The sequence below is a fragment of the Mytilus trossulus genome, chromosome 1 (genome assembly GCF_036588685.1).
Source record: "Mytilus trossulus isolate FHL-02 chromosome 1, PNRI_Mtr1.1.1.hap1, whole genome shotgun sequence".
Lineage (NCBI taxonomy): Eukaryota > Metazoa > Mollusca > Bivalvia > Mytilida > Mytilidae > Mytilus > Mytilus trossulus.
In genome coordinates, this window is record NC_086373.1 from 50,563,692 (window position 1) to 50,586,409 (window position 22,718).

Sequence of the window (22,718 nt, forward strand, 5' to 3'; positions counted from 1 at the left end):
TATGAAATTTTGACACAAGGTTTATGACCACAAAAGAAAGGTTGGGAGTGATTTTGGGAGTTTTGGTTTAAACTGTTTAGGAATTAGGGGCCAAAAAAGGGCCCAAATAAGCATTATTCTTGGTTTTCGCACAATAACTTTAGTTTAAGTAAATAGAAATCAATGAAATTTAAACACAATGTTTATGACCACAAGAGGAAGGTTGGTATTGATTTTGGGAGTTTAGGTCCCAACAGTTTAGGAATAAGGGGCCAAAAAGGGACCCAGATAAGCATTTTTCTTGGTTTTCGCACCATAACGTCAGTATTTAAGTAAAAAGAAATCTATGAAATTTAAACACAAGGTTTATGACCATAAAAGGAAGGTTGGTATTGATTGTGGGAGTTTTGGTCCCAACAGTTTAGGAATAAGGGGCCCAAAGGGTCCAAAATTAAACTTTAACTGTTTGATTTCATCAAAATTGAATAATCGGGGTTCTTTGATATGCCGAATCTAACTGTGTATGTAGATTCTTAACTTTTGGTCCCGTTTTCTTATTGGTCTACATTAAGGTCCAAAGGGTCCAAAATTAAACTTAGTTTGATTTTGACAAAAAATGAATTGGTTGGGTTCTTTGATATGCTGAATCTAAAAATGTACTTAGATTCTTGATTTTTGGCCCAGTTTTCATGTTGGTCCAAATTGGGGTCCAAAATTAAACTTTGTTTGATTTCATCAAAAATTGAATAAATGGGGTTCTTTGATATGCCAAATCAAACTGTGTATGTAGATTCTTCATTTTTGGTCATGTTTTCAAATTGGTTTACATTAAAGTCCAAAGGGTCCAAAATTAAACTTAGTTTGATTTTAACAAAAATTGAAATCTTGGGGTTCTTTGATATGCTGAATCCAAACATGTACTTAGATTTTTGATTATGGGCCCAGTTTTCAAGTTGGTCCAAATCAGGATCTAAAATTATTATATTAAATATTGTGCAATAGCAAGTCTTTTCAATTGCAAAGTATTGCACAATGGCAAGAAATATCTAATTGCACAATATTGTGAAATAGCATTTTTTTTTTAATTAGAGTTATCTTTCTTTGTCCAGAATAGTAAGCAAGAAATATCTAATTGCAAAATATTGTGCAATAGCAAGATTTTTTTTTAATTAGAGTTATCTTTCTTTGTCCAGAATCAACTTAAATCTTTGTTATATACAATATACAATGTATGTTCACTTTTTACTTCCAACTGATAAATTAAAATAATCTTTACCATACAGTGATAACAAGCATTTGTTTTACATCTTAATATTTTATGATGCATTTAAATGAGTAGTTATTGTTGCAAACTCCATTAGAAATTTTAATTGAGATTAGTTTTGGAATAAGGGAAAGGGGGATGTGATTAAAAAAATTGGGTTCAATTTTTCTCATTTGAAATTTCATAAATAAAAAGAAAATTTCTTCAAACTTTTTTTTGAGAGGATATTCAACAGCATAGTGAATTGCTCTAAGAGAAAACAAAAATTTTAAGTTCATTAGAACACATTCATTCTGTGTCAGAAACCTATGATGTGTCAACTATTTAATCACAATCCAAATTTAGAGTTGAATCCAGCTTGAATGTTGTGTCCATACTTGCCCCAACCGTTCAGGGTTCAACATATGCGGTCGTATAAAGCTACGCCCTGCGGAGCATCTGTTTTTTTATGTTCACAGCCTAAAATCAATAAGCATTTCTCTCTTCTTATTATTTTACCATATAATCAAGTTTGTATCCAATCACATGCAGGGTTCTAGAGCCTTCACTACGAAACTTCTTTTCTGCATTTATTCATAGTTTTCTGTAAACTGGCATACAGAGAAAAGGTAGTTTGTTTTGATTATTAAGGATTAGTCCATATTCACAAGTAATATTCAAAGACAGAGATTCAATTGGATATGCCTACAATTATTCAATCAATTATTCAATATATTAAAAAAAAAATAGTTATCTCCCTTTTAAATTCCATAAATTTATATACTCGTGAACACGATTTATTTTGAAAATAAAAGAATCTTTTGGTACTTTGCAGTCTAGACAAATCATTTGTAGGCTTCAACATGTAAAAACCTATAAAAAAAACCATTTTAAGTATAATTAAGCCACTTTTTGATTGGTTGGAAGTCAGTGTATTTTTTGCATATTCTAAAAAATATTCCTCTTTTCAAATGAATTTGCCGGTGTTTCACCACTGCCCTTGAATATGCCTCAAATACATAGGTATTTGCCATTTTGGATATTCAGATTTAACCCAGGGAAGTATCTTTTCATTTTTTTTCGAACATGACGTTACATTACAAAAGTGAGCGAATGTGTATTAGTACATGTATAAAAATGACCGTGGTTCTATGATGATATTCACTTAGTAGTGTAGTGTAAAAAGTCAAGAAAAATGGTTTTTGAATAACAACCAAATAGATATATGTGACAGTTTTGTATATTTGGGTATTCGAATTGGGCTTGTTCAGTCAAAGATATTTTATGTAGTTATGGTTTTCATGATGTATGGCTAAAACAAAGTGTAAATAATGTTGATATATTCATACATGAGCTAAAACAAAGAATGAAAGATACCTTTATTGCTGATGCTAATTCTTTTTTTAATAATTCATCAAAATGTATACTTTATAGATATATATATGACACAGATATACTGCAGTTTTATTTAGATAGACCTGTTAATCAAATATATAAACCTTTTATATGTAAATATCGTATCTCCGCACATAGCCTCAATATAGAAACAGGCAGATATTACAATGTAGATAGAGAAAATAGATTTTGTACTATGTGCACTAACAATATTGTAGAAGATGAATACCATGTTATTCTAGAATGTAATAGATATAGTGATGTAAGAAAACTATACATTAAGAAATATTATTGGCAATATCCATCCACTTTTAAACTTATACAGTTGTTATCAGTTCACAATGTGAAAGAACTTAATAATTTAGGTAAATTTTTGTTTAATATTGAAAAAAATCGTAATATGTAGTTGTATTATTTATTTATCATATGAATTTTTGTCTCATTCTCCGCCATGCATGTATTGTGTATAATTATTTTATTTATATTTCACTGATGCATTCAAAAAAATATTGTAAAATTGTATATTCTATAAGCTGTATTGCTTCTGAATAAAGTATTATTATTAGTCTCAAAATTATGCATAAACATGTTTATGAATTACAGCTTACAAGCATTTTTTTTTTATCTGTACCTGTACATAGAGTTTTAATCAAAATCTGTTCGGTGTAATTAAACAATTATTATGTTATGGAGGGATAGTTGTGAAAAATACCAGTCCAAGGACAGAATTCCATATCATGATATATCTTCAAAATACAGTGATTTTTTGCCCAGTGAAAATGCTTTCAAGATTCAGTGATACACATTTATTTGTGCCCAAATGTTCTTTTCCACTAAAGAAAATATAAGAACAGGTTATAAAACATTATGACATTGGAGCAATATCTCTATAACAAACTGCTAAATATGCTTTCATTGATAAAGATTATGTTTAACCAGATAAAACTTTAACAAAAGATCTGTAAAAAATTTCAATTGATATAAAAGTTTGTAGAAATGAAACATTTACAATCTATTTTTTATGCCCACCTACGATAGAAGGGGGGCATTATGTTTTCTGGTATGTGCGTCCATTCATTTGTTGTTTTTTTCCGTCCATACATCCGTCCGGTAGTCCATCCGTCCGTCCGTCCATTCGTCCGTCCGTCTGTCATGCTTCAGGTAAAAGTTTTGGTCAAGGTAGTTTTTGATGAAGTTGAAGTCCAATCAACTTGAAACTTAGTACACATGTGCCCCATGATCTGATCTTTCTAATTTAAATGCCAAATTAGAGTTTTTACCCCAATTTCACGGTTCACTGAACATAGAAAATGATAGTGTGAGTGGGGCATCCGTGTACTATGGACACATTCTTGTTAGATCTGTCATGATGATGATCTTATAGATTGAAATGGATGGTATGTTTTCCCCCTGAGATAAGCAAAATGTTATTCAGATATAGGTTTAATGCATTGATCTTCTTTAAAAAAAAAATGGTTGTAAATTCAGAAAAACTTGATAATTTCAAAGTTAAATGTAGTAAATTAATTTATAAGTGGAGATAACTCTGAAAGGTTTTATTTTCAAACAGATTTTTTTGCAAATTTTTATATTTTTTGTATCAGAGACATGTATTATATATCTCTGGTTACATTTTGCAGAAATTGCTAATTTTTCTATCTTAATATACAATTTTTTTTAAATTTTGAAGTATTTAAAAAAAAATCATATTTTTTATTTATTTTTTGTATCCCAGGGCACGTCAGAGATAGTGTGATAGTCGAGTTTGGCATATTTTTACACCGTGATTGCCAGGATTTCAAACTCATGTGGTTAAACTATTTAAAATTACACTTTTATTGAATAGCAAATTACTGCAGTCAAGGATTTGTATAGTTAGGGACTATACAAATCCTTGCTGCAGTTCAACCGGAACAACCTGTTCCGTTCCAGAAATTAAACATCGTTCAACTAGAGTTGTCTCCCTTCAACAGGTGTCAACCAAAATGTTGTGACAAGTTGGCAGGTTTTATTTCTTGTTAACAAGGATAATAATAATAACAATATGGGAAAACAGTCTGTTATTGTGCGATGCTTCATCGATTTCATTTGTCTTTTTATCGGTAGGTATTTGTACCGCTATGTCAGTGAAATATATAAGAATGTTGCGACCGGTCGCATAATTTTGGAAAGTGTGAAAAGTTGTTGAAGGTCTTGCAACTGTATTCATTATACATAAATGAAAAATCTATTGACTCAAATAAGTGTTTTTGAAATCATCACTTAACATAATTAATTTTGAATTTGTGAAACTTTAAAAATGTCTCTCGTTTGTCAATGTCATGTTTGTGAAATTGTGTGTATCATGCAGAACATACATGTAATTTTGCAATGTACATGTACATGTATTTCTTTACTTATTAATATTCTTGTCTACCCACGATCCAACTTCCAAGCAAGGACTGAAGCTCATAAACTCAGCAATCAAATTAATTAATTGTTAAACGCAGGACTTCAGGAATGTCTGGAGAGTGTAGAGCCGACAACCTTGCTTCTGAAGTTGTCCACGAGGATCTTGAATTGTTTGTAATTGGGAGTTTTAACGACCATGACTGGCTATACACCCATGAACAGCGGAACTAATGGTTGGAACCCCACCCCCTTTTATATGACTTGCATGTGTTGGACTCCCTTTAAAAATTGTTAAATTTATGTTATATAAGGGGAATATTTTCATAATGGAGGTAAAAATACGGGAAATCATCATTAAAAGAGAGCAGTTGCTTAGAAACATGCATAGGATTTCTCATACTTTCATACTATTTTCACCTGTTTCAATAAAATCTGCCCAATATCCAATATGGCCGAGCTATTTAACTGTGAAGAGCGCCATTGAGTGGGATTTAAATTTCTTTAAATTCAAGGTCTCAGGATTTCATGTTATTAGGCTTGGGATTTTGGAAATCGGTACCCCTCTGACCTCCCTCATAATTTGATGACATTTATAACACAAGTATTAATTTTTGTTCAGAATTTCAATCAAATTTGATTGTACATGTATTTAAAAAGATTTTACTTCATTGTATCCGTATCATGTTCTTCATCATTTTGTTCATAAGAAGAACAAAAGCAACATCAACAAGTATACTTTAGACAACTCTGTGTCTTACAACAAACAAACAAACAAATACTTTATTACAGTTTCAACTCTTTAAACTTTTATAATGTTATTACAACTGGTTTGCAAAACTAATACATTTTATGTCTTCCAATTAATTTTAAAGTCTTTAAAATTCATGCCATTTTATTGGGAAATTTTAGATTAAGAAGTGTAAAATCATGTTTATATTTAGAGGATGAAAGAAAAAGGACTCTCCTGTTTTAAGTTTATACAAATAAATTTTCAGATCATAACCATTTAAATATAGATTCTTACATTGACACCAGTGGATTATCGGATTTATCCAATCGAGATAGTTAAATTATCAATTTTAAAGTTCGAGCCGCCTCGGCGAGTACTTTAAAATTTATAATTTAACTATCGAGATTGGATAAATCCGATAATCCACGAGTGACTATGTAAGAATCTGTTTCTCTAATGATTAAAAAGACATTTTCTTTTTTTGTTTACCGAAAATCCCCTTTGAGTGCCTTTCACATTGCACGAAGTTGTCAATTACATTAACACCTGTTATCATATTTTGGTTCATCCAGTCAGCCAAAAAGGTCATGACCCTTAAAATCATCCAATGATCATCTGAGATCACCAGCAACCACACGTTGATTAAATTTTTTTATACAATGGGTTCGAAAAGGGATAAATTTCCATAGAATTAGAGAAATATATATACATGATATATTTAATCATGTCATCATTATCATGAGTTTTAAATTTGAAATGTTTTAAAATCGAAAAATATTTTTATTACCAAGTACATTTCTGGTTTAAATTAATCCCCGTTATCTCTTTTATGGTCTGTGTGGAGTAAATATTATTTTCGTGTTGTCTAACAAATACATACAGTTAATTAAGTGAAATACAATGTACAAGGACCATATACATGTACATGTATTTACTGTATACCTTGTATGTTCACTAAATTATTTGTTTAATTTAATTTATATGTTTTACAAGCAGCAATTGCTGAATGTAAACAATTTTTTTTTACCAATCGTTTAAAAACGATTAAGAATTCTATCATGACTTATCTGAATTATATCAGGTAATTCCAGAAATGTGATTGCATCAAATATTTAAAGTGCTTTAATTTTTAAATGGTATATATTTGACTAAATTTTATGGTATTCAATCAATAGGTAATATATTTGTATATCAAGAATTTATTGTACCGGTACTATACACAGCTATAGCCATAATTGTTGAACCTTGTTCATATATATTTATATACATGTTTGTTTATGTAATGTATACATGTTTCTCGTTTTGTTTATATAGATTAGAACATTTGTTTTCCCGTTTGAATGGTTTTACACTAGTAATTTTGGGGCCCTTTATATCTTGTTGTTCGTTGTGAGTCAAGGCTCCGTGTTGAAGGCCGTACTTTAATCTATAATGGTTTACTTTTTAAATTGTTATTTTGGTGGAGAGTTGTCTCATCGGCACTCACACCACATCTTCCTATATCTATATATCATGTACAGTACTATATATCACATGTATATTGAATTGATACAGTGATTTGAAAATCTATTCCATACAGATTAGTAGTAATGTGCAATTAGAATTAATAAAAAAATGAAATGAAACAGAATTAAAAAAAAGATGAAATGAAACAGAATTAAAAAAAAAATGAAATGGAACAGAATTAAAAAAAAAATTAAATGAAACAAACACCAAATTCTTTTTTGCACAATAATTGATATGTGAGAAAATGTTCCATATGTATGGCAAACGTTATTTTGTTCCTTTACCATTTTACTTTAGTATTATGGGAGTGTCATATTGAACTTCATCCTCTTGCTATTATTCCAAATTGCTTCAAGGCATTGCAATAGATCAAGGAGGTAATTGTGCAGTTAATTGAATTTGTACATGTACAGATAAAATTTTCATTCATAAGAAATTAATTCTATAATTTACACCTTGTTTACAAGTAAATTGATTCTAATAGTAAGTATAATCATTCATGCAGGACTATTAATGACCATATAAGTGTTAAGTTGTCATGTCATCAATCAGTCAAGTGACAGGTAATCAATTCTGGTTAACTTTGTGGTCTGACCTACATCCTTTTCGGGAAAACAGGGGAATGAAATTGATGTAAAATCACTTATAAATGTAAAAATTAAATTTGTACTAAAAGAATTAAAAATAATGTACAGGAAATCGACCATTGAAAACTGAATTGAAAATATATTGTTGAGTGTCATACATTCATGACATTAGCAGTGGCATTGACCCCAGAATTTGCACAAGGAAGATAAAGTCTGTCATAGATTTGGAACAAAAAGTTTGGAGAATTAAAAAGACATTGCATGTTTTGTTTTATCAGGATAAGATAAAAACAGCTTTTTCTCATTTTCTTTCGCAGGGTTTTCTTAAAATGTTAAAACCATAAGCTGATAAGAGACAATTGGTCAATTAAACTGATTTCAAGACAACTGATATTAATTTTCTAGGATATAACCAAAAAATTAGTCCAATGATATTATTTTTTGGCAAATACTTCTCCTTTCTCTTAAATTTATGAAGTGATATGCACTTGTTACATATATGCACGATGTAAGACATGTTTAGAATATTATACAAACTTAGGAAAGTATACTGGTAGTTACACAGTATTAACAGCACCTGATGATAATGTATACCTGACCATTTCAGTCCATTTAACATTCACAGACATTCTCTAGGGGCAGAATGATGTGTTTTGTGATATTGAGCTTTTAAGTCTTTTATAGATTCTGGCTGTGATCCAATACTGGATATCATATTTTTAAGATGTACATACATGTATAACCTGTAGTTTATCATGTTTCATACATGTTGAGTTCAAATAAATGAAAGTAACCAAATAGTTATCAAAGGTACCAGGATTATAAATTTGTATGCCAAACAAAACAAACAAACACAAAGTTTCAAAATACATATTAAAGTATGAATTTTTCAAATTGTTATGGAAATCTGACATTAAAATGTATAATTCTTAATTGAACAAAAGTGATGCTGTTCATATATATTTCTGCTCATGAATTAATACACACAAAGTGGTTCAGTTAAAACTCAGTGTTGATTTTTGCACTGTCATTCTGGTGATTGCTGGTGAACTAACAGGGACAAAGGCATATGGGCATAATGGTTCAAAATGGTAAAAATACCAGGAAGTGTAATGAGGGAAAATGTTTGGTAAAGTAAATGCCTTACCTACACACAACCCCTGAATCAGGCCACGTTGTCACAAACATGCACATGACTGCACCTCACAGAGGGATGTAAAACAAGAAATAAGAAGTGTACAAAAATAATCTTCACCAAAACATTTTTATGATCATATTATATTGTTTTGACTTTGTGAAGTAGGTTCAAGAAAGACAACCTGTATATATTCATTATATTTCAGTTGCCATTCCTATTTTGATAATAAAGATCCATGCCACACCATTTAGTCGAGGATTTTATTGTGATGATGAAAGTCTCATGCACCCACACAAACCTGATACAGTACCAACATGGGTAGTGTGTTTTATAGGCATGTGTGTGCCAATTATAACAGTAAGTATTATGTTAACACTACCATATATATATTGCTGGTATGACAGACTGTCAGTGTTCTCCGCAGATATTTCATATGGCATATGCATCCTGGTAAAAAGGGACATTTGAAATATCATCTTGTTTCTAAAAATTATAGCATCACATCCACATCCATAACACAATCTATAAGAAAATCCATTTAGTTAGCATCACATTCAAGAAATATAAAATCACATTACCATGATGCTAAAAGGACCCTGGGGAGAACAATGTATGAGTGTGTAAGTCTTTATTTGAATTATTATTACGTGACTATCATGTATATAAAAAAGAAGACGCCAATGAGACAACTATCCACAAAAGACCAAAATGACACAGACATTAACAACTTTAGGTCACTGTACGGCCTTCAACAATTAGCAAAGCCCATACTGCATAGTCAGCTATAAAAGGCCCGATAAGATAATGTAAAACAATTTAAACAAGAAAACTAACAGCCTTATTTATGTAAAAAAATGAACGAAAAACAAATATGTAACACATAAACAAACGACAACCACTGAATTTACAGGCTCCTGACTTGGGACAGGCACATACATAAATAATGTGGCAGGGTTAAACATGTTAGCAGGATCCCAACCACCCCTAACCTGAGACAGTGGTATAACAGTATATAGCTAATACGTTGTAGCTTGGTCTTCTCTTTAAAGATAAACTTCATTTTGACAAATTATTAAAAATTGTTATGGATTTTAATTTAAACCCCCATCTACCTTAAAAGTATATGACCTTTTTAATTTATAATAATCACTGATAAATGGACAAAAATTGAAGATACAGGAAACGAGCACTGCCATGACTGCATGCAAACACACAATTCAGGAAGAATTTAAAATGAAGTTCTATTTAATGTGACATTATAAATTTTATTATATCCTGTTAGATTTTTGTTGATAGAAAAACATATCTAAATTTACAAAAGTATTTAAAGGATGGTGTGTTTAATTTTAATCACTGCCTCCATATATAGTAACAGTAAATATTTGCATACATTTCGGTGGAGCATTGCTCTAAATGCAGAATGGTATGAATTTGAATTAGATCTAATGAGCCATAATATAAACATGTTAGCTAACACTGTAACCTCTAGTTGGTGTCACAAACTTGTTAGAAAAGCAGTTATCCCAAATTTAAAGTTTTTGTATGCTGCAGACGTGGATCTATCTCATAACCATTGACACTCAAATTCAAAATGAGCATACACAAGAATGAAATAAATTCTTATTTTGTGGTCTAGAACTTCGTCACTATTTTTACTGCATTTTAAAGTAAGAAACAGATTACATATTGCAGAGTGTTATTCTCATCCTATAACCCTTTTCCTGAATATAAAGAGCTAATGTTTTTTGGAATTCTATGTTTTATTATTAAGATGTACGTATTTATGATTGCTTACTAGTAATTAATGTGAACATTGTTTTGTATTTTCAGATTATTGTAACAGAGGGTATTCATTTATCTGTGTTTAAAAGAGACTGTAGCAGTGCACTTAAAAACAAGCCATATATCAAAACTCTTTATAGAGGCATTAGTGCCTTTCTTTTTGGTTGTGCCGTCACACAGTTGACAACAGATATTGCAAAATATAGTTTGGGTAGATTACGCCCACACTATCTGTCTTTATGCAAACCAGCAATTTTATCAAATTGTTCTTCAAAAACAGGCTACATTGAAACACATGATTGTACAAGTACAGACACAGACGCTTTACAAGAAGCCAGGTTAGACTTTATAGATCATAGCAAATGTAGGGAGTAATAGTTTGGCATTATTTCAAAATGAGATCATACCACAATATTTTTGGGAATGAAAAAGTAAATTTGGACTAGATTTTGCCTTATTGAAAATGTGAAGCAAAGCTATAGCTACCAATGTGCATTAATTGCAGGAATTAGAAATTAGAATGCTTTTAATTCAAAATTTGTTGGTGCAAATGATAAAGTTATTGTTGAACAATAGAAAACAATTATGAAATTACTTATGATTTTCATAGATACTGCATACCCTAAGAACAATGCTGTACAAATTTAAGTTGTGAAGTTTTATTCTTGCAAAATCAAAATTTATTCCACAGCAACAGATTATAGAAAAGGAGTAAGTTCGGTAAGGGCCATATTTGGCCCCAATTATAAAGTTCATAGTTACAAGACAATACATGTTTTAAGTTGCCTTAAAGACATGTTAGAAAGTTAAACAGAACAGTTTTTGTTTAAGTTTAATTCTAACACGCTGATTTTTACATCCATAAAAGGTCAAGATGAGGGATTTTGGTGAAATTTGACAAAATCAGCTAGATTTTAACCAAATAAAGGACCAGGAAACAAAGAGCGCAGGCGTCATCAAGCTTAAGATTCAAATAAGACATGTGAAATGTCTTCACAAACATTATTTTAAAAGATCTTTGTTGTCGATGTATGCGCTCTATATTTCCTGTCCAATAATCTATGGAAATTTACCCATTTTCATTGATTTTTTCGTGAAAAATCAACATGAGTTCCATTTTTGACGTCATAATGACACGCAGAAACGTAAAGTTTTCAACAAAATGGTTTATATCTTACTTAGTCAATGTATTAGCTATAATTTATCGTGATATTGGTCGATACATCTGAATTTGAAATTTACTCTAAAAAAGGAGGCCATTTTAGGACCTTATCGAACATACTCCTTAAGCAAAGAGTTTTTAAGTTATGTAAGTGACTAAGTGGTGTCCAATTATATACTTGATGTACATACACTGTTCAGTTGATTCAGTTAATATCAGAATAAGGAGATGTAGAATCCTTCAATGACACATCTATTTACCAGAGTCCAAATAACAGGAATATAAGCTAGCTACTAGATCTCACTTTACAGCCTTCCAATGAGCATATCAATATCTTATAGTCAGTTAGAAAAGGGCCTGACCTGACAAAATCTGATCCAATTTAAAGAAAAATAATCAACTGTAGAAAGCAACAAATCAGAAGTACTGAAAAAAGGATCCTGACTTATTTATTTAAGGAATGCATTATGGACTTGATCATTCATTTGGTTGAGGGTATATCATGTTATAAAATTGTAAATAATGGTTGTATAAATAAAGATGTAAATATACATTATGCATTTGATTATAATACTTCATAGTTGATCTAAAAGAACATATTTCACCATTTTAGTTTTTATAATGGAGCTTACATATGATCTTTTACTTTCCTTAAACAGGCTATCTTTTCCATCAGGACACACATCGTTTGCATTCTTCTGTATGTTATATCTAGTGGTAAGTTTTGTTTATATGTTACATCTTACAGTTTATACTTATAAAAACAAGAAGAGGTGTGTATGATTGCCAGCCCTTCACCATAGACCAAATAACATAAGAGTTAACAAATATAGGTCACTGTACAGCCTTCAACAAAACCCATCCTGCATTGTCCGCTATAAAATCATTGAAATGAAAAAGTAAAACAAGAAAACTAGATACCTTATTTATGTATAAGAGGGTGGTAAAGGGGGGTGCTTGCACGAAAAAAATGTGAAATAAGACACAATTTCATGTTGAACGTGAAATAATTTCTGTACTGAATGTTATTTGAAAAATACAGAGCACACAAAAATAAGACTTTGAAAATCACGATGCACTTAAAATGAAATAAGCAGAACACGTTTAACGAGGCACCCGTTTTGCATGACTGAACGTCAAATAAAAAAGTAAAAAGATGTTGAACGTGCAATAAAAAACGGCCATCACGTTGCACGAAAATAACCCTTTACCAACATCGTATAAAACAATGAACCAAAAAGAAATATGATATATGTATACATCAACAAACAACATCCACTGAACTATAGCTATATATAGGCTCCTGTATCTGAGATGTTATGGTTCACTTAAGTAAACACACAAGCAAACTTATATATTACCTATCAAATACACCTCCAATTCCTTTAGCTGTACTTGATATATTTTTAGGTGTATTTACAAATAAAATTCAAGTGGCGAAAGTGTTGGTTGGTTAGACCATTTTTACAGTTGGTGGCATTTTTCCTGGCCTACTACACAGCCCTGACTAGAATATCAGATTACATGCATCATTGGAGTGATGTGTTAGGGGGTGCTATCTTAGGAATTATTGTTTGTTTCTTTACAGTAAGTACATGTATATGTCAGGTTATTTTCTTCATACAATGCAAATGTTGTAATTTATTTGAGCATTTGCATGTTATTTACAAAAGTGAAATAACTCAACTGGCATCCTTCAGACCAATCAAGTGTTTTTGTGATACTATGACATATTTTTTTTAGGGTCACCTGACCTGAAAGCCTAACAAGATAAATTGTAACCTACTAGTATTTATATTACATGATTTCTGTTGTTGAATTTATTTTCTGTTTTCAGTCTATTTATTATCCCTAAAAAAAACCTAACTTTTCTTATAAATTCTAAAGTTTGCTGGATTAAATGTTTTTTTACAACTACAAAAAACAGACCAAGCAACAAAGAGGTCGATCACCAGTAATAATACTTTAGATAATGAAGTCATTACAATATTTGTATAATGGCAATAAATGATTTCACATAAAATATGCTTGTTTTCTTTGAAAATGGAAGACAGTATTTTTAAAAAAATCCTTAAAAGATCTAAAAAAAGTAATTTATTAAAACAATTTAATAAGAATTGTCAGGAACGACTTTTTATGAATTTACCTTGAAACTATTACCAAAATCTTTGCTAAATTTCAATTTGGTTTGCACATTATAAATCAGATTTTTTAAACACTGATCATACAAGAAAAGTTTTCATTCTGAAAAAAGGTTATATTTTTTTGTAGACTTTCTTGTCTGCAGTCTATATAACCTGACAATATTTCAGGTATAAAAAAGATTTAAATCTAAAGTAAAACATGACAATCAATTTATTTGAGTTATTATTGAGTTTAGATGTAATGTTTTGTCATTTTCCCATAAACTTTCCATATTGTTTTATCATTTATGTTGCTAAAAATGTAATTGCTTTTAAAATCACTTAACTATATAATTTGCAACAAACTTTATGTAACCTTATTTCTTCATTTTTCCAGCATACACAGTACATTTTAGTATTGAAAGCTGTTCTCATTTCATGATTTGGTTTTCAGCTAATGTCATTTCCTATATGGAAATGGAAAATGAGAACAAATAACAGAAAAAGATCTGATTCCTATTCCTATGAAATTGTTTGGTAATATTTTATAAATGTTATGAACAGCCTTTCATAATCCACCTGAATTAAAATGATGCACATTGAACTAACCAGGAAGTAGTTTATCACTTTAAGCTTATTCCCCAACTGCTTTGATACTAATATTGTAAGCTTTAGTAACTTTACATAAACTATTAAAATGTGAGTTATCTAATCATATGTATAGTATATGGATTATACTCAGGGGTGGGATTGTTCATTCAACATGATTTTTGATTGACTGGACAATCTTTGTCTGCACTAACAAATTTAGGCCAACTTCTATTAGTTCAGTGTGCCCTGTGTTTCCTTTGCACTTGGTTCTCACCTTAATATAACTGGCTATTGGTACAATTGGTCCTAAAACATCTGTATTCATAAGTTTTTGCTATTAAAAACTAACGTGGTTGCTATTGTTGAATCCATATTTAATTTTAACCTTTCCAATAGAATTTTTGAGTCCTTGAAAAGTTATTTAATTTTAATATTGATTTAAATGTTTGAAATGTCACATCACTAAAAATATAATCAATCCTTTTATTACCTGCTATCTGCCATTGTCATTTCTATCATTTAGAATGTATGGATTAGAAGATTTAAATATGACCAAAATGTTGTATGAGTTAAATATGCACCACTAGAAAATAAATCTTTGAAATGAAATCATTTGCTCCCTATTTGTCTTTAATCTCATTTACATCATCACTGCTTTTTTTTCTGAAAGTATTGTGGTCTGATTTACTTCTTTGTATTCATATTCCAATGTCTGTCTTACTAGACAGACATTAATGACATCACTGCATTTGTTTTTCTAAAGGTACAGTGGTCTGATCTACTTCTTTATCCAATATCTCTTCTACTAGACTTAATAATTATATTCTATTTGGCTGTGGCATGTCTTCAAAAATATCTATAATCTTGAAATGTCTGTAAATATTTTGAAATTAAAGTTACATAAATAGCAGAGAATGATTTAGAGCTTGACTAAATATTTAGAAATTCTAGTTACATAAACTACAGAGATTGATTTAGAGCTTGACATATTGCATGGATTCTGTCTATTGTTCAAGACTGCGTGCTGATGTTGTTTGTTGGTTTGCTGCCTCCTTGGTGTACAACCCTCCTCTCATTCTATTCATATTTAGTATGATTAAGGTCACTTTAATATGATTTGTCTGGAAAAAAAACCAATGTTTATTAAAATTAAATTTTATGCTTGTTCTTAAAGTTTATAAAAAATCTTTAAAATATTACTGTATACAAATTCAAAGCTTGTGTTTATAGCAATCATATGTTCAAGTTATGAAGTAATATTTTTATATTTCTACATATATTATAGAATTAAAATTAATACCCAATACTATATATGAGGTTGATTGTTATATCATTTATCTTTTATCAGTTTATAATATTAACCATCCATTTGTTTATTTTTATGAAGTGAAATTTTAAATTTGTGAAACCTGAATATTTAGATGAGGTTACTTTATATGATTATACCTCATGTTAGAATGTCACTGATGTATTGGGTAATTCAAAGGTAGCATTCCAGTGTAACACAGAAAATGTTTCTGGGGTAATCTTCATGAGCTTATTTTTTTATGGTTAATTCATTGTTATAAATTCTTGATATGTATTTACATGCATAACAACCATTATCAGAAAGACAGGACAAATTTAATTTTCACGGATGTTTATTTTCATGTTTTTTTAAAAGTCTGCATAAGAACCTATAGAAATGTGTACTTCATTTTAGCAAGTGGACCTATTCCCACAAAATGCACAAAAATATGTTTCCCACAACCAATAATGAATTCACAGTATTCACTAATTCAGTTGTAACTACTAGTTATTTAAAACAATTCAAGCCTATTAATTGTTTACCTTGTATCCTCTTTTCTTAACAGATTTACCTCATATCAGATCTACCGAAGGTGTGTGAAAAAACAGCAGCATTCGCTACAAGTTCTGGTCTTCCTCTGTACAAGTCCACACGAAACGATGACCATAGTGAATCATCGTCCAACTCGTCAACTGTCCCCAACAATGGCAGTATCTCAATTACATCACCTAACAACTGATGGAACTGGTGACGAGAAACAAAGATATCAGCACCATACCAGTGATTGTATATAGTCTATACCGTAATTTAATTTATGAATCAGATGTTAATTATATATCAGTATGTTACTTCAATAATTCTGTAAAATAGTAAGCAATCAGGGAAATATTTTGTAAAAAGTCTTTCAATGTGTATTGTGATAAGTCTTGTTGAATTTGCTGCTCATTCTATGAATGAACAAAATGGAGTAATGTGTTTTCCAATGTCTTATGGCTTGTTTGATTGATTGATATGTCTTAACTCGATCAATGCATGCAAAACTGTTAAACTTGCATTTTAATTTTGAATGTCTGTATTTTTTTGATTTTATTTTTAGTAATATAAAAAATATGCTGTTTATTGTAACTAAAGACATTCAAAATGTTATTTAAATATATATTTTTCAGTTTTAAAATATTGCATATGAAATATGTTTTGATTTCTGGCATTATGCAAATTGTTCCTCTATGCAGCAAAGTCAATTAATGGGAGGTAACTCTATATATTTTTGGCATATTTATTTTATTGACTGACTGTATTGCTTTGAAATAATTGCCTGATATCTCTCCTGAAGTCAGAGACTATCAACAATGTGTGTTTATACACAAAAGAAATAGTTTTGTATTGATACTTTTAATATGTACAATTAAGCTTATTGCACACAAAATGGACATTAAACTTTCTTTGTAACTATTTTTAAAAAAAATTAAAAGATATTGCTAATTCTAATGTTAATCGTTTGGAACAACAATTTTGATTACAATACTTCATATATTTTGAAGATGAAAAATCTATGATATAATTGCTGGAATACTATGCACAAATACAGATGATAAGGCTTCCATTTACCTAAAATTCATTTAATAGCAGACATGGTTTAACAATAGTTTTATAGGAATAACATCTTCATTTTTTAGCTCACCTGGCCCAAAGGGCCAAGTGAGCTTTTCCCATCACTTTGCGTCCGGCGTCGTCCGTCGTCCGGCGTCGTCCGTCGTCCGGCGTCCGTCGTCGTTGTTAACTTTTACAAAAATCTTCTCCTCTGAAACTACTGGGCCAAATTGAACCAAACTTGGCCACAATCATCATTGGGGTATCTAGTTTAAAAAATGTGTGGCGTGACCCGGTCAACCAACCAAGATGGCCGCCACGGCTAAAAATAGAACATAGGGGTAAAATGCAGTTTTTGGCTTATAACTCAAAAACCGAAGGATTTAGAGGAAATCTGACAAAGGGTAAAAATGTTTATCAGGTTAAGATCTATCTGCTCTGAAATTTTCAGATGAATCGGTCAACCTGTTGTTGGGTTGCTGCCCCTGAATTGGTAATTTTGTGGAAATTTTGCAGTTTTTGGTTATTATCTTGAATATTATTATAGATAGAGATAAACTGTAAACAGCAATAATGTTCAGCAAAGTTAGATATACAAATAAGTTATCATGACCGAAATGGTCAGTTGACCCGTTAAGGAGTTATTGTCCTTTATAGTCAATTTTTAACATTTTCTTAAATTAAAGTAATCTTTTACAAAAATCTTCTCCTCTGAAACTACTGGGCCAAATTCAATCAAACTTGGCCACAATTGTTATTGGGGTATCTAGTTCAAAAAATGTGTCCGGTGACCCGGTCCACCAAACAAAATGGCCGCCACGGCCAAAAATAGAACATAGGGGTAAAATACTGTTTTTGGCTTATAACTCAAAAATCAAAGCATTTAGAGCTAATTTGACATGGGGTAAAATTGTTTATCAGATCAAGATCTATCTGCCCTGAAATTTCCATACGAATTAGACAACCCTTTGTTGGGTTGCTGCCCCTGAATTAGTAATTTAAAGGAAATCTTGCTGTTTTTTGGTTATTATCTTGAATATTATTATAGATAGAGATAAACTGTAAACAGCAATAATGTTTAGCAAAGTAGGATTTACAAATAAGTCAACATGACCGAAATGGTCAGTTGACCCCTTTAGGAGTTATTGGCCTTATAGTCAATTTTTAACCATTTTTCGTAAATCTTAGTTATCTTTTACAAAAATCTTCTCCTATGAAACTACTAGGCCAAATTAATCCAGACTTGGCAACAATCATTTTTGGGGTATCTTGTTTTAAAAATGTGTCTGGTGACCCGACTTTCAAATCAAGATGGCTGCCACAGCTAAAAATAGAACATAGGGGTAAAATGCAGTTTTTGGCTTATAACTCAAAAACCAAAGCATTTAGAGCAAATCCGACATGGGGTAAAATTGTTTATCAGATGAAGATCTATCTGCTCTATAATTTTCAGATAAATCTGACAACCCATTGTTGGGTTGCTGCCCCTTTTAAGGCAATTTTAAGGAAAGTTTGCTGTTTTTGGTTATTATCTTGAATATTATTATAGAAAGAGATAAACTGTAAACAGCAATTATGTTCAGCAAAGTAAGATTTACAATTAAGTCAACATTACCGAAATGGTCAATTGACCCCCTAAGGAGTTATTGTCCTTTATAGTCAATTTTTAACAATTTTCATAAAATTTGTAAATTTTTATTAACATTTTCCACTGAAACTACTGGGCCAAGTTCATTATAGACAGAGATAAATGTTAGCAGCAAGACTGTTTAGTAAAGTAAGATTTACAAACACATCACCATCACCAAAACACAATTTTGTCATGAATCCATCTGCTTCCTTTGTTTAATATTCACATAGACCAAGGTGAGCGACACAGGCTCTTTGGAGCCTCTAGTTTGTTTTTGATGAAATCAATCTTTGATTTATAGTATTGAATACCTGTTTTCAAAAAAACAACAATTGAAACCAGCAAGTATAAAAATACAGCGTTGTTGCTCCTTAAATAGTTCAGATATTGCAATTTTTTTCTGGCCTTCTAAAATTTTAAAAGGCTTATCTTGGGCTTGCTGTTTGATAATGCCCTTGCTTGTTAAAAGTTTTTTCGTGTGACCAGTTTATCTTAATATCAAACATTAACTAAAATAAAAGGCATTATATAAGCACTTTTCCTAATTTATCATCAACATGGCAAATGAAGACAAAAGTTTTGAAGCCAAAGAAGAATGTAGATATTGATTTGGGGCTGAAATAACCAAGTTTAGAACATTTTTTAAATAAAAGGCAAAATTGGTCTTTCATGATTTAGAGAAGTATAAATTAATTTAGAATTATCAAGGGGCATGGTAAAAACATGGAGTCACATTTGTATTTGCTAATGTCTTTATGTAGAAATTAAATATGCAATCTCCTTGTTCATTTCCTGACTGTTAAATTTAGTTTTAACATATTTGTTTACTAATTAAAGCAGAATGGATGAAATACAAGAAAATCATACCAAGGAAAGTTGCATTCAGGTTGTACATAACACAACAGGGAGATAACTCTGTACAAATCAGCTGAATTTTAAATACATTGTATTGTTAAGGAAATGTTAAACTGCTCAATGATCAAAATAAGTGTTTGTCAAACTGCTATATATCAAATGATTTTTTTCGTTTTTCTGATAAATGCATGGTTCAAGTTCTTTAAATTAAAAAAAATTTGCAAGGGTCAAATCAAATATTTTGTCAAAATTTTGTGAAAACTAAATGAGCCAAATTAATTTTAGACAAGGTGTTTGATATCAATTTACTGTTTAATTTCAGTTGACTACTCAAACAATACAATGGGTTCCTATAAACAACCACAAGAGATATGCAAAATTGATTTTAGTTTTGTGTGTGTAACTTTACTTTGAAATGGTTTTTATCATTCCAGTTTTATTTTATTTTAATTTTATGTAAATAATGAATCAAATGTTTTATTGTACAATGAAAGTGTATATAAAATCACTATTTTTTATATTCTTCAATCAATAGATAAACTAGGTTTCATTACAATATACAAATTTACATATGATTGCTATAGAAAATAATAACAGTATTTAATGTATCCAATCAACCTAATTTGTTATGTTTTCTTACATATTTTGGAGTGTGTCAATTTATAACCAGAATTTTATTTATAACTTAGTCATGTTCAAAAATGTGGTACCAAACAATGTACTGTTTTTTTTTTTAATTTGTGGATGCATAAACTGTGTGGTGAAAATCAAAATGTATATTACCAGTTATATATTAAATTAGTGGTTACAGATTTCATTTATTTAAAATCAATGAAAAAAGAAGGAACCTTTGATTAACAGATTTTTCACTTATATTAATGAATCCATATTCTTAGGAAGAAAAACAATGAAATATAAGTTTTATAAGTTTGATTTAACAAAAAAATTAAGATTTACAAGGAACAGTGTAACTTCTTGAAGGTAAAAAATGCTTAAATAATTTATATCTTTAAAAAAGCATAACTCAGCTACTACCATATGCCTTTCTGATAGCAAAACTGACAACTACATTTACCAAAAAGTTTATGTTATTAAAATATATCCCCCTGCTGTAAAATTATAATTGTTATAACAGTCATATTAAAACACCTCACATTTGAATGGGTTTTAAAGCATTTGAAGTTGGTGACACTGACCCAATTTTATTGCATATTCATTATTGTAATCAAATAGGAATGTCATTGGACCTTTTTGTACTTTTAACAAATAACCAAAGTATGTCAAATACAACATACACCCACCAATGCTGTATGGAATACATGATTATATAATGTTTGAAATGGCAGTCAATTGAACTGACGTAACTAAATCTGTTTGAGAGAATTATTTGAATATTTAATTTATTCATGTTTTGCTCTGTCTTGTTAAGTATGTTTATGGTAATTGAAAGTTGATTGTGAGATTTATTTTACTCTTGATGTCCATGGAAAATTATTTTCATACTTTTCTAAAATATTTGTGAGCAAAAAGAATCTGAAGGCAGTTAAACATACTATGAACAAAACTTAGTCCAAAGTAGCTAATTTGGCTCACAGTTGGAGATTATGCATAAATCAACAGTGTATATCCATCAATATTATTTATAGTGATCTTGTTTTTTTTTGTATTATAAAGATTTTTGGGTGTTTTTATGACATTTATTGCTGGAAATTAACATTTTTAGGTCTGGTCTTTGTTTCTAGATCTATTTATATGACAGAAATAGGCATTTTGCTGTTGCAGGTTAATTTAAGCTAATTTTCCAGAGTATTTATGCAAAGTTCCATTGAATATATTTCTTTAATTTTCAAGCTTTTTTGTTGAGTGGATTTTACTAATTTGATCTTACAATACCTGATAAATGGCTTTATATAACGAAATGAATAGGCATATCATTAAATGTCTTTGTTTAAAATAATTAAAGTGTGATTTGCTGGCTGTTTTTGTATTGACCCTGGTTTGGATTCGGGGTTAGCTGTATTGGTCCCAAGTCTCATGGAGTCAGGATAAATAGAGCTCTGTTGGAAATGTGTACCAAGTTTATAACACCTTTATTAAAGTATCATAAGGTGTTGGGTTGATAAATTTTAACTATGCAAAAGGTAAATTATTATTTTTTAAACTACTGCTGATTTGTATAATATATGCAGAATGATACTGATGTACTTGGAGTTGCTTTTATGGATTTTTAATATTTATTATCAGGTATCTACAAAAAAACCAAGATAATGTTAAAATAGAGAAAAGAATGATATGTATTCCTCTTTTAGAATTGCACATTAAGAATTGGGTGTCTAGGAAAATAAATTTGACATTTCTCACAACATAGTTCCAACTTTTTACACAACAATAACCAATATCAAAACTGAGAGACCAGAGACCTGTTACTATTATAAAAAAAAATGCAATTCTGTTTAATCACAGTACATTTAATACCTTTTTGGATTTTAGATGTATTTAAGAATAAATAGTATGCTTGGTATCAAGAAATGTGTTAACTCACAATTTTTTTAATAAAGTTTTTAGAACTAAAAAAAATTAAGTTTTTAGAACTAAGAGATTACCGGTGATTAATAAGCAAAAAGATGAACTATGATAAAGATTTTTTTCTTTTGTATGTTTGTATTTACTAAAAGATCATCCATACTGAAAATCCTTTCATTTTATTCATGATAAAATGTGAAATGGT

General features: G+C 30.0%; 1 protein-coding gene across 2 annotated transcripts; it reads left to right on the forward strand.

Moving 5' to 3' along the window:
* The first annotated feature begins 4,483 nt into the window (after positions 1–4,483).
* Positions 4,484–17,583, forward strand: LOC134726612 (phospholipid phosphatase 3-like). Of its 2 annotated transcripts, XM_063591032.1 has the most exons (7): positions 4,484–4,719; positions 9,175–9,326; positions 10,800–11,089; positions 12,573–12,630; positions 13,324–13,500; positions 14,491–14,573; positions 16,481–17,583. In XM_063591032.1, coding segments are annotated over exons 1-7 (819 nt in total). In that variant the 5' UTR covers positions 4,484–4,661; the 3' UTR covers positions 16,482–17,583. The 2 variants fall into 2 exon arrangements, with proteins under 2 accessions (XP_063447102.1, XP_063447096.1); XM_063591026.1 differs by lacking the exon at positions 14,491–14,573.
* Positions 17,584–22,718: the final 5,135 nt, after the last annotated feature.